This window comes from Eptesicus fuscus, chromosome 7, assembly GCF_027574615.1.
Source record: "Eptesicus fuscus isolate TK198812 chromosome 7, DD_ASM_mEF_20220401, whole genome shotgun sequence".
Taxonomy (NCBI): Eukaryota; Metazoa; Chordata; class Mammalia; order Chiroptera; family Vespertilionidae; genus Eptesicus; species Eptesicus fuscus.
This window is the reverse complement of record NC_072479.1, coordinates 20827360-20841047: the sequence shown is the minus strand read 5'-3', so window position 1 is coordinate 20841047 and position 13688 is coordinate 20827360. Positions and strand designations below refer to the sequence as shown.

Here is a 13688-nt window from a genome sequence, read left to right as displayed (position 1 = left end):
AATGTAGTCTTCTCCCGGGGAGGGGGGGGGAGGGGGCTCACAAGACTGAAGGACATTTTCTTTTTTTTTTCTAATATATTTTTTTATTGATTTTTCACAGAGAGGATGGAAGAGGGATAGAGAGCTAGAAACATCGATGAGAGAGAGACATCGACCAGCTGCCTCCTGCACACCCCCCACCGGGGGATGTGCCCGCAACCAATGTACTTGCCCTTGACCGGAATCGAACCTGGGACCTTCCAGTCCGCAGACTGACGCTCCATCCACTGAGCCAAACCGGCTTCGGCAGAAGGACATTTTCTAAGCAATGGAGATTTCAAATGTAACTAGTTTATGAGAGCCAATATGAATTATTTACCTGCTGAAACTTCTGCTTTGCTTCATTCAGCATTGTCATTTCCTAAAAGTATTAGAAAACTCCAGCTAAAAAATTTTAAAGAGAATGAAGTTTGAAGCATGCTACAATATGGATGATCTTGAAAACATGCTAAGTGTCACATGCTAAGTGACACAAAAAAGTGACACATGCTAAGTGACACAAAAACATGCTAAGTGACATAAAACATGCTATTAGACACAAAAAGCCATATATGATTCCATTTATATGAAATATCCAGAAGAGGCCAATGCATAGAAACAGAGTAGATAAGTGGTTGCCAGGGGTTGAAATGGAGAGTATAGGGCAGTGATGGGCAACCTTTTGAGCTTGGTGTGTCAAACTTCGCCAAAAAACTGAGCATAACTCGGGTAGTGTGTCACTTTGAGGAAAAAACATTATTTCGCAAATGTTTCATCCTCAGGAGCAGCAAATGTTTCATCCTCAGCATGCGGCCGCGTGTCATCAGAAATGGCTATGTGTGTCAGTGCTGACACGCGTGTCATAGGTTCGCCATCACTGGTATAGGGTATAGGGCTTCTTTTTGGGGGTGATGAAAATGTTCTGTTTAGATGGTGGTGGTTGCACAATTTTGTTAATATGTTAAAACGAGTGAATTGTACATTTTAAAAGGGTAAATTTTATGGTATGTGAATTATATCTCAAAAAAATAAATGAAGCATTTAGATTTTCCTTTCATATTCAGTAAAATAGTATTTTACCTATAAATTACAGGTTGGAATAGCAAAAGAAAGTGAAAGGGAAATAATTATCTGTACTACTTGGTTATTTTCAGTAAATAGCATATTTATTACATTAACTGAATTTTTAGTAATGAACTCATAAATTCATAAACTAGTACTTCCGAAGAAAAACTTTTCAAATTGAACGATCGCATTTGAAGTGTCTGTGGTACAAGCAAAGACGTGCTGATTCATGTTGTAGTTTTAGCACTGCTAAAATATCTTCCTAGAGTTTGCTGTTAATCTGCAATGGCATTATACTCCTCCACCCAACTTTTCTATTTATCTTTCAAAATTTAGCTCAAATCTCAGACTTCTAAAAATATCATTCCCTAAACCAATCTTGAGGGTTCCCCCACCCAGATAGCCACATCTTTGGTGTTCTCATTATCGCCTTTGTTTTCTATATATGAGAAGGTACCGGCTGTATGATTTTACTTATTATTTCCACATTCTACCCATCTTTGCACTAAAGCCAAGTACACACAAAGCCATTGTTTCTGCAAGGCACACAATAAAATCATCTGGAGATCTTAAAACAAAACATAAAAAACCATGTTTGGGCCAGCAACTGTTAAATTTATACGTGTTCCAGATAATTCTGATACACACCATGAACTAAGTCCTCTGATTAAAAACAAGTGTTCACAGGCGCTCTTCCTCCCAGGAGCACACCGGCACCCTTCCCATCCCCCTCCTCTTACCCCTAAATGCTTTACACCTTTACCTTTCTCTCTCCTAAGCTCCAAGGGCCACCCCGTTTTTTACCTCTGTAACTTTGTTTCCAGAGCCCATTTCTTCTACCACTCACTTCTACCTCTGTGACTTTCTAAGTAAACTTTGTCTTATAGTTTGAAAAATAAAAACTAAAAACAGTATTCACAGAAAATATCTTCTAGTTCCTACCACTCAATACATCAACATCCCACAAAATTAAACTGGGAGAAGATTCTGATAAGAAATATGCAAGGTTTGGCCAAATACTCACTGATCTCTAATCACAGTCAGTGGCAGAACCTCAATGGAGTTTGCAGCACTTTCAGTTTAACCCTTTATCTGAATTGCAACAATAAAAACAGGATGGACAGATTGTTGTATTTGAAAAGATACATATAAATAGGGGTACTACCTCTTACACATCTAAAGAAATTGCAAACTATGTAAATCATTGTGCCTCAACTGTAAAAGCCAAAGCAAAAATTAAGTTAAGTAGTAGGTACATATACCATCCCTGAGTGAAAAACACAAAATTCAATTTAATTCTAATTCATTTTTAGGCTTACTAAATGAAAAAAAAAAAAAAAAACTTGTTTAAAATTAACATTAGAGTAGTATAGTCTAACACGGTGTTACCTAAAATGAATTTTGCTGGTAAGAAATAGCAAGTGAGCTATCAAATATAAGTAGGAAGGAAGGAAGGAAGGAGAGAGAGAGAGAGAGAGAGAGAGAGAGAGAGAGAGAGAGAAAAGAAAGAAAGAAAGAAAGAAAGAAAGAAAGAAAGAAAGAGAGAGAGAGAGAGGAAGGGAGGGAGGGAGGGTCGAGCAATAGAGAAATAGCTGCTCTTTAGTTCCTTCTCAGTGGAACCCCACATTTCCCCAAATCCAGACATCCAGGAGGGCAGGTAAGGAATATGCCCCTAGATTGCAGAGGCATACCATATTAAGGCAAACGAAACAGGGACTTCAATTAAACTACAATAAGGAGACCTTTGATTTAAAAAAAAAAATAGAAAGCTAAATAAGCACTATAGACTCTGCACATGAACATATTTTCACTTCATGTATCCAAATGATCTATATTATAAAAGGCCAGTGGCCATAACTCCGTAATGCCCAAACGACCGGTCACCAGGAGGTGCATTGATGGGTCTCGCGGCATGGCGGGAGTCAGTCTGGGTCCCGCCGGGCGCGGTGGGTCTGAGTCTCACGTGATTTTGCGCACTGAGCCTCTAGTAAAATATAAAAATACATGTACTCAGTTATCACGTTGGAGCAGATATGTTCTGGCACAGTGGTAGGCAAACTCATTAGTCAACAGAGCCAAATATCAACAGTACAACGATTGAAATTTCTTTTGAGAGCCAAATTTTTTAAACTTAAACTTCTTCTAACACCACTTCTTCAAAATAGACTCGCCCAGGCCATGGTATTTTGTGGAAGAGCCACACTCAAGGGGCCAAAGAGCCGCATGTGGCTCGCGAGCTGCAGGTTTGCCGACCACGGTTCTGGCACATTCCATCCACAGTACCCACAGTCTACAGAATCAAATTGCCTGGGTTCATATCGCAACTCCATCAATTATTTAATCCCTCTGTGCAGCTGTCCATATCAATAATCTATAAATATAAAAGCCTAAGTGACCGTCTGACCATTCCTCTGGTAGCTATGATGCACAATGACCACCAGGGGGCAGACGCTCGACGCAGGAGCTGCTCAGCTGCAGTGACTTGGCAGCTGTGGTTCTCAGGTGACACACCTGGAACCAGAGAGAAGGGATCCTGATTCCAAGGTTCGTCACCCAAGAACCACCCTCTAGCAATCTGGGACCCCTTGGGGGATGTCGGAGAGCTGGTTTCGGCCCGATCCCCAGTTTCGACCCAATACCCGCAGGCCAGGCCAAGGGACCCCACCAGTGCATGAATCTGTGCACTGGGCCTCTAATATAGAGATAAAACTGTACCCACATCATAGGATTGCTGTTAAAATAAATCAATGCATGTAACATGCTTAGAACAATGCCTTGTACACAGTTAAGTGCTCAATAAAAGATTTCTATTGTGCCGAAACCGGTTTGGCTCAGTGGATAGAGTGTCGGCCTGCGGACTCAGGGGTCCCGAGTTCGATTCCGGTCAAGGGCATGTACCTTGGTTACGGGCACATCCCCAGTGGGGGGTGTGCAGGAGGCAGCTGATCGATGTTTCTCTCTCATCGATGTTTCTAACTCTCTGTCCCTCTCTCTTTCTCTCTGTAAAAAAAATCAATAAAATATATTTTTTAAAAAAAAGATTTCTATTGTTTACATAATAAAAACTGTAAGACTAATCCCACTTAGAGAATAGTTGCCACACACTGATAAATATAATTCAAAGACTAAGTATTAATTTAACAATTCAAAACCCCAACAATGCTTTCTTTACCCAAGAATACTAAATGCGAACTCTCTGAAGTTAGTAGTTCAACAGTAGGCACCACACACACTGGATTTCTGGAATATGCTATGCATTTATATATATATTCTCATTCATATTCATTCATTCATTCATTCTCCCTCTCCTTCCAATTTTTACATCTGCTATTCCTTTTGCCCAAAACTCTCCCTCCTCTTCAAATTTAAAACACTTGCTCAACAAATATCTTTCCTTCATCCTTAGACATCCTTAAATCCCATGTGTATCTTCTTTCATAACACACCTCACTATAGCTTCTTGTTTCATTGTTTCACAACTGTGTTTTCTACTAGGTAAGGAAGCCATCTTGTTCACCTGGCTTCGTGCTGAATACATATTATGTATTCAATAAATGTTAATTTAATTGAACTGAAACACATCTCATGAATGCGTAATAAAAAGGCATACAAATCACAATGTTACAAAAGACCCAAATTTGGCTTTGGGCTCTTACTAGTTTACTAAAGCCACTTGTGCCCCACCCCATGGTAAAAGGGGTAGGGAATGGTAATCCCAATAGTCCTTAAGAGTCAGTAAAAATAGCAACTTTACAAGGTCAACATTTTTTTTTAGTATGAACTATAAAGAAATCTTAAAAAGTTATCATACCTAATAAAATGGTAATATGTGAATTACCATCACTCCGCTACGATTGGCTGGCAGTAGAAGGGGGAGGGGGAGGGGGGGGGAGGGGGAGGGGGGAGGAGGGCGGGGACTCGCGAGTCCCCGACCCCCACTCCTCCACTCCTCCCACGGCTTAATCGGCCAGCGCTGCTTAGGCCGGCGCTGCGGAAGACGCTGGTGGCGGAACTCGGGGGTGGCTGATTGCGTGGCTGCTGGCACCAGTTTTCCGCCAGCAGCAGTTTTCCTCTGGCCACCCACCTGGCACCAGTTTTCCGCCAGCAGCAGTTTTCCTCTGGCCACCCACCCGATCGGAGCGCCTCCGGATCGGAATTCCTCTCGGGGTGGCTGATCGGCTGGTGGCCAGAGGAAAACTGCTGCTGGCGGATAACTGGTGCCGGCAGCCAGGTGAAGGAAAAGTCTATTGCATGAAACTTCGTGCAACGGGCTCCTAGTAAAGAAATAAAAAGCACCCATGATCTCAAGACACAAATAACACTTATTATATTTCTTGGTAATCATGCCTTCAAATCACTAGATTATAAAAACTTTGAAAATAAAAATTGATTTGCCCAAAATAGACCAAACCTCGAATAGTGACATATTGTGATGGTACTGAAAACTAAGTTTAAAAATCTGAAGAGGAAATACTTAAAAGGTAAAATATGTCAACATTAGATTCTGAAACCAACATCTAAAATACTTTAAATTATAGCTGAATCCAAATTATTTAGAAACAGCTGAATTACAGGCCAATTCAAAATTAAAGTATCCTTAGAAGATTTTCGAATAGCTATGTCCAGGATTTTAGCAAATATACGATGCCTGGATGACATGGTGTAGCTCTTAAAAGAATGACTGAAATCTTTCTGTTGATTCTCTGAGGGCTCTTAACCAGTTATCCAGTTCTTCCAACCACATACTAAGGGCTTCTGCCACCAGAGACGCTAGGGCCACGGTTCTCACTCTCTTAGACTATGGTGACAGTAATCCTACATCCTATCTAATCTACAAATTAAAGATGACTATATTTAACATTAAAAAAAACAAAAACACTTCGCCTTGGCTCAGTGGTTAGAGTGTTGGCCCTCCCACCAAAGGATCTCCAGCTAGATTCCGACGGGCTGCAGGTTCAACCCCGGGCCAGGTCAGAGTGCATGTGGGAGGCAACCAATCGATGTCTGTGTCTCTCACTCCCTCTCCCTCTCTCTACCACTCCTCCCTCCCTTCCTTTCTCTCCGAAAATCAATGGAAAAAATATCCTCGGGTGAGGATAAAAAAAACAAAAAAACACCACACACACACAAAATCTCATTTGAGAAGCATTTTTAAAAGCTGCTAAGATTGCCCTGACCGGTGTGGCTCAGTTGGTTAGGTGTCATCCTATGCACCCAGAGATTTCCAGTTCAATTCCTGGTCAGGGCACATGCCGGGTTTTGGGCTAGATCCACAGTAGGGGGAGTGCAGGAGGAAACCACCAATGTTTTACTCTCACACTGATGTTTCTTTCTCCCTCTCTCTCTCTAAAAAAAAATAAAAAATAAAAATAAAAAAATAAATATATATATACACACACACACACATATATATATATATATATACATATATATATATATATATATATATAGCTGCTGAGATTTTAGCTGAAGTTAACTGTCTCCCCATTATTACATCTCCTAATTTGTATATCCATGCTGTCCTTCACTCACTACATTTGCAAAGAAAATTTCAACTATATAATATCACTGATTCATCTTTCACACACAAAAAATAATGTTTATTTTTTGATTATCACATTACTACATATTCTATGCCTTTTAGATCTATTTTGTGTTTAGAAAGTAAAATTGTAACAGTGATCAGGCACCTACATCACAATTGTGTTGACTACAACTGTAATGTTCAAAGCCCCTGCTGGATGCTAGCCTCATTTTCTCATTTCTGGCATATGCACTCATAACTCACAATAAATAACAGATTTAAATGTAAGTTCAGGATCCATACTATATGAATCTATAGGGTAAATTATTTTCTTCTTAAACCCATTTACCCACAGGTAAACCAAACTACTAGGTATAAGAAAAAAGCAAAGGTACTAACTTGCAAGTGGGGACTCCTAGTGACCCAACTCCTTTGGCCTACAGACTCATGGGAAAAGAAAAAGGATGGTGTTCTTTACTGTGTAAATCTCTATGGCTATAAATGGTCACAAGTGTGAAAATAATTCAGAACTTCCACAAAGTAAACACATAACATTTCTGATGCTTTCATCATTTAGCATGGTGGGCACTCAGAAAGTGCTTCATAATTTCTATAGTGTGGGAGTTGATCAGTCTAAACTGAAGCAAGTGCTTGACACAGAGAAACTTAAAAAATAACGCTCAACTACTATTTTAACTTCTTTTCAATTAGCTCATATTTAATAATAAAAACATTAGGTAGTATATTAAACAATATCTTTATAAGCTTGGAGGTTTAATCATTACCAAAAGTAGTTTAGGGATTCTTACCTGGAATCCATGGAGACAGGATCCCTAGAAGTCATATGCAAAAACCATGGTTTATTGTCCTAAGAAGGTCAGAAAACTCAAATGGAACAACCAAAAGAGTTAAGAACCATACTGTCTCTAGTCAAATTTTTACTATGAGTTTATTTTGTTTCCTAAAGATGCTTTATCTAACTGGTTTGGCTCAGTGGATAGAGTGTCAGCCTGCATACTGAAGGGTCCCAGGTTCGATTCCAGTCAAGGGCATGTACCTTGGTTGCGGGCACATCCCCAGTACGGGGTATGCAGGAGGCAGCTGATCAATGTTTCTGACTATCTCTCTCCCTTCCTCTCTGTAAAATATCAATTAAAAAAAAAAGATGTTTTAATTACAATTTATAACAAGTCCATCATCATCATGGTAAGTTTTTCATATCTTTCTTTAAATGGTTGGGGAAGGGGAGCCGCCGGATGACGGCGACGATATTTGACTCACCAATGATTTTCAGTGCTTAAAAAAAGGCTCAGTTTGTCCTCTCCAGCGTGGCTCAGATGGTTAGAGCATTGTCTAGTCTAGTATACAGAGAAAGGTCAAGGGTTCGATTCCTGGTCAGGGTACATACCTAGGTTTTGGGTTCAATCCCCATCAGGGAGCTAAGGGGAAGCAACCAATTAATATTTCTCTCTTACATCGATGTTTCTTTCTCTCTTTCTCTTTCTCTCTCTCTCTCTCTTTCTCTCTCATATCAATAAAAACATATCCTCGCTGAAGATTTTTTTTAAAGGCGCAAGTTTTCTGAATCACTTTTCTTACTAAAAACTGCCTTATATATTTTAAATGAGTGGCTTTTAAATAGTGATAGGAAAAAGTGCTATCTGTATTTTTAAAATCAAAATTATTGAAGTAAAAAATAAACAGAACTCAAGTCTCAATGCAAAGTCAGATCATATCAGGTTTTTTTGTTTGTTTGTTTTTTGAGTACTGGTCATCTGCAGCCTCAGACCCTGGTCAGGGCAGTGCTGAGTCTCAGCTACCTGGGATGTGAGGAAAGAGAGGATTTGGGTGTGGGAAAAATCACAGCAGAATTAAAACAGTCCAAAAGCCCAGAAGCAAGGTGAGAGGGGAGTCCCCTCAGAGCCTCTCAAGATGAGAGTGTGGAAGATGGCACCGGGCCTGAGACTCCCATATCAGGTTTTTCATAATTTGAAACTAAACCTCACCAAACAGAAAAGTAAATTTTAGGAAAGACTGATGAAATTCTAATCTCAGATTAGTTTGCTAAGTTTTAACCAAGTAAGTTAACTCCTTGAGTAAGTTAACCAGTTTCCTAAGGTTATATTTTATTGTTTTCATGATTAATTTTGAGAAGACAAAGGACTGTCACTGTCAGTGCAACATGTAAAGCTGAAATAAATTTGTTTTTGACCAAGGCGACAACTACTGATCTCATTTATTTGTTCCCAAAATAACTGGTTCTTTTTTATGACAGAGGGATTAGGAAAGACCTCTTACTTTAGGTACCCTTTAACCTATATGAGTTTAAGCTTTAATTGCTCAGTCCCTTTTAGGGACTAAAGGAGCTTTGGCCCTGGAGGGAAGAGAAAAAAAATTTAACTTCTAGCTGAACATGGAACTGCTAAGACTCAGTATTAACTTGCACATGTGCAAAATACCACTATATATAAGACTATTCATTGCAGCATTGTTTGTACAGCAAAATTTTGGGAACAATCTAAAAGTTATCAACAATTAGCGGAAACTGGTTTGGCTGAGTGGATAGAGTGTCGGTCTGCGGACTGAAAGGTCCCAGGTTCGATTCCGGTCAAGGGCATGTACATTGGTTGCGGGCACATCCCCAGTGGGGGGTGTGCAGGAGGCAGCTGGTCGATGTTTCTCTCTCATCGATGTTTCTAGCTCTCTATCCCTCTCCCTTCCTCTCTGTAAAAAAATCAATAAAATATATTTTTAAAAATAAATAAAAGTTATCAACAATTAGTTAAATAAAGGTCTAACCACAAGGTTCCACAAAACCCACCTTTAAAAAAATTACTCACCTCTATATAATGGGGGAAAGCAGGGAATCAAGGTATTTGCATGAGGAAGGGAATGGGATTAACATATATGCATGCACTAAGTCTCTGGTCTTTCTGGAAGGGTATACAATCAAAATAGTGGTTGTCTGGGGAGGATAACTGGAATGCTGAAGGACAGATGAGAGTCTTAAATCTTCCTCTACGACCCTTTGAGAACCTTAAATCTTCCTATGTACCTTTCAGAACCTTTCAATTAAAATATTTCCTAGGCAACAAAATAAAAAATTGGCTTGTTTTTTGTTTTTTTTTAATGATTACGGGTGGAAAAAGAGACTAATTTTTAGCTCAATGATTGGTTCAGATAGAATCTACTAAGTAGTAACACTGTCAAATTATGATATAGAATAACTTTCCTAAAACTTTCTTCCAAAGAAACTGAAGGACATCCATTCATCCAATCAACATATCAGTGCTGCCTGGCCGGTGTGGCTCGGTGGTTGAGTGTCGCCCCAAGAACCAAGAGGAGGCAAATATGAGAAGGAAGAGAAACTATGGGGAGGGGGAGAGGAAAACTGTGTTTTAGGAATCTTAAGGTAAAACTTTCAGAAGATATGTCATGTGAGTCAAGAACTGAACAATAAGCGATGCAATAAACAGGAGGAAAGCCCATGATCTATATTTTTAAAAAATCTCCTTTTAAGCCAAAAGGAGACTGATATAGTAGGCCAGGCAACAAATGATGGAATTTAAACAATGGTTTCAGAAAGATGATGAAATGAGTCTGATTCAGGATATATTTTGAAAGTGGAGCCTACAGGATTTGCTACTGGATTGGAAACGGAAATCCAACTGGGTGAATAGTAATTCTTATATTTGTATAGTTACTTACAGATCTCAAGGTACTCTTACATACTAGTACATTATTTCATTTCATAATAACAAGACACTGAGGAAGGTCATACTGAATCAATATTCAAATTCTTCCTCTTGCCAAAAGTGATTTCAATGGGTTTTTAGACTACAAACTGTATTGTCTACATCACAAGATTCCTGCAGGTATCAAATAATTAGAGAATTTTGCAAATGTAATGACCATTTTGAGATAGTTAGCATCATATTACAGTTGTCCAATGAAGGATAGTATGTTCCTATCATTCAGGACAGTAGAGTTACCCATACCACCACCACCACCACCATTAAATTCCACAAAGAAATTTGTACTGTGGGTGTGAGAGAAGCAGCAAACTTTTTAAAAAAATTCTGATATTTAAAAATAGACATTTTCATTGATTATGGAAAAACCTACATCATATAAGCATGGGCACTAAAAAACACACACAGCATAATCTTTTAATCCTTCCTACGGATTGGAGAAAGCAGTTCTTTTAAGCTACAAATGGCATAAAGTAAGAACCACCTAAGTTTTATAAGATAAAACCCAAATCACAGCACCGTTCATTAAAGAGATGATACCAACAAAATACTGTAAAATTAAAATTATGCGTTATCGCTGTCTTGGTTTAAATAGTAGAATATAAATGCCTAGTGTAAACAAAATTATTGTGTGTCAAATGAACTGAATTATGAAAACTTGAACTTATTACCTTAAGTCATTATCACTTGTTAAACAAGGTTAGACAGAATTTATTTTTCCATCCAAGGCTTTCATGTTACTGCACAGTATCTTAAGAATCAAGCAAAAATGGAAAAATATGTTAAGAATTTAATTCATTATGTATTTTGAAGAATTATCTTGAATGCCAAATTATATTATGCACTTAATGAAAAACCTGAGTAGTAAATAATAATTCGAGAATATCTGGTGTACAGCTCTATCCTCCCTCCACCCCTCATTTTCAACTGAGCCCTCAATCAACATGACCATTGGAGCCGTGTGATTGCATTATAACTAAAACCACACTGTAAGGATCCTCGCAATGCATAGAGCAATTAAACTTCCTTGGACAAAGTCCAAGATAAATCTGTAATACAGTACAACAAATTTCTCACTATGAAGGTCCACATTGTCATAATTTCTATCTCATAAAATGTCCTGTTTCTCTAAATAAAGCACCTTTTAGATCAGAGACACCCATACATATTTAACTGAAACTGCACGAAGCACTACCCAACACATCATCCTTCAACAGGTCTTCCTTTCTTTTCACATAGTAGTTTTCTCCCCCAAACTTTGAAACAAACGCATTCACCTGGTTTTATCACGTTAACTTACATACAGGGTGGGGGCAAACGGAGGTATTCCTAAGGAAAACACCGTAGTTAATAAAAATAATACAAGAATAAAGTGCTTCTCGTACTCACAATGGTAAACCTACTTTTGCCCCACCTAATATTAAACAAGACAGATTCAACTTATTTCCTTCATTAAAATTGACCCAAAAAAAATGCAAGGTTTTTTGTGAGTTCAAGTAACATTTCACATTTGAGGACTTATGCAAAGAATTCACAAAACCGAGATTCCGAATTTTTACAGGGTTCAATATGTACTTCTCAAAGTATGCCATTAACAAAGAACAGAAGAACGGTCTAATAATTAAAAGTGTACAAAATCAAAAGCCAAAAGTTTTCATAAGGCCCCCAGACCTGAACCCCTCCCCCCCCCCCCCCCCAGTCCCCTATTAAAACTATTTCCTCTGAACAAAAACAGGTCTGAGTTTGCAAACCAGAGTAAAATCACTTCGCGGAGACAACGAGCGGAAACGTATTTAAGGAAGAGATCGCGGAAGCTACGGCAGTCGGACGCGGAGCCCCCAAGTCCCCGGGACCCAGGATGCCAGGTGCGAGCATGTGCCAACGGCGGCAGGACGCGCGGCCCTCCTGGGTGCAGGGCCCGGCCCGGCCTCGCCCTCCCGGTTCATTCATTCTGAACCTGCGGCTGCTGCGCCCCTGAGCTCCTGCCCCGGCTGAGAAGGGGGATCCAGGATCGGGGAAAACCGTGTCGGGCCACAACCCCCGCCCAGAGTCCGGGCCCCGCCGCGATTCCCGCGCGCCCGCGGCCTCCGCCTGGGGGTGGTCTGAAAGACGGCGGAGGCCCGCGCCCAAGACCAGAACCCCACAACCCCACCCTCCACCGGGCGCAGGCCGGGCCTTCCCGGCTCTCAGGGGGCCGCCTGGAAGCCCCGGGTGTTCGCCGCCCGGCTGCCCCACCGCGGCCGGAAGTCTCCCCGCGCCCCCTCCCCAGCGCAGACTTCGCTCGCCGCCTGGCCAGACCCTCTCCGCCTGCCTCCGGCCTCCCAGCGCGGGCCGGCGGGAGCGAGCAACCACGCTGCCTGGGCTGCCGAGCAGGCAAGAGCAGAGCAGAGAGCCGGAGGCCGGTCTGGGCGGTTACCTTGATAATCCTGCGGGGCAGCCCGGCCATCTTGTCAGATCCCAAGTTCGGCCTCCGGTCTAGTCTCCGGCTCCGCTCGCCTCACGCACGAGTGGAAGTCCCAGGCTCCACTTCCGGGAGGACGTTGCCGCGCCCGCCGCCGCCGCTGCCGCCGCCGCCGAGGCCCCTCGGGAAATGTAGTCCCTGCTCGAACGCGGATGCGGGTGGGGTTCCCTCAGACCTGGGCCCTCCCCCGCGCTCCCCGCCCCAGCCCCGGCCCTGAGGTGGCGGAAGTGACGCAACGCGACGGGGCAGGGATTTGGGGGGCGGGGGAGGCGCGCAGGGCCGCGGGAGCTTCGGTGCTCCAGGCTGAACCTTCCGGGCGAGGGGGGAGTGGGCGGTGCGCTCCGCGGCCACGCCCGCGCCCGGGGCAACGTCACAGAGGCCCGGCCGCCGACGTAGCCCATTCATTCGTTCGTTCGTTTGTCCATTCAACGTTCCTGCACTGAGCGCGGCCGCGGCTGGCGCTGCAGAGAACGGCCTCGGTGTAGTTGAAACGCAGGCTTCTTTCCCATAGAGTGGGAGGACCAAAATTTGGTAGCAAATCTAATGGCTCGCAAGTTACCCAGGAAAACCCAGAGAGTTTTGATATCTAAAGTTCGCAAAAAATCAGGCGTCTTTGACACACCCTTTAGCATGGGGAAGGCTAAAACAGAAGGGTTTGGAGAGAGTTGGGAGCAAGGAAGAAGAATGGCTTCTGAACCCCTGGACCTAGTGGTTGAAACGCAGAGTTACTAACTAGAGGAAAGACCAAGGAGAGGACTAGAGAGCCCAGAGTAATCGCTTAGAGCAGTGGTCGGCAAACTCATTAGTCAACAGAGCCAAATATCAACAGTACAACGATTGAAATTTCTTTTGAGAGCCACATTTTTTA

At 41.8% G+C, this 13688-nt stretch overlaps 1 protein-coding gene across 1 annotated transcript in view; it reads right to left on the bottom strand.

Moving 5' to 3' along the window:
* UBE2N (ubiquitin conjugating enzyme E2 N) overlaps nt 1-13139 on the bottom strand; it is a 50304-nt gene extending 37165 nt beyond the window's left edge. The window contains exon 1 of the mRNA XM_028148558.2: nt 12776-13139. Coding sequence (XP_028004359.1) covers nt 12776-12805 — 30 coding nt within the window. The 5' untranslated portion in view covers nt 12806-13139. The remainder of the gene's footprint in view (nt 1-12775) is intronic.
* Between the last annotated feature and the right edge of the window lie 549 nt (nt 13140-13688).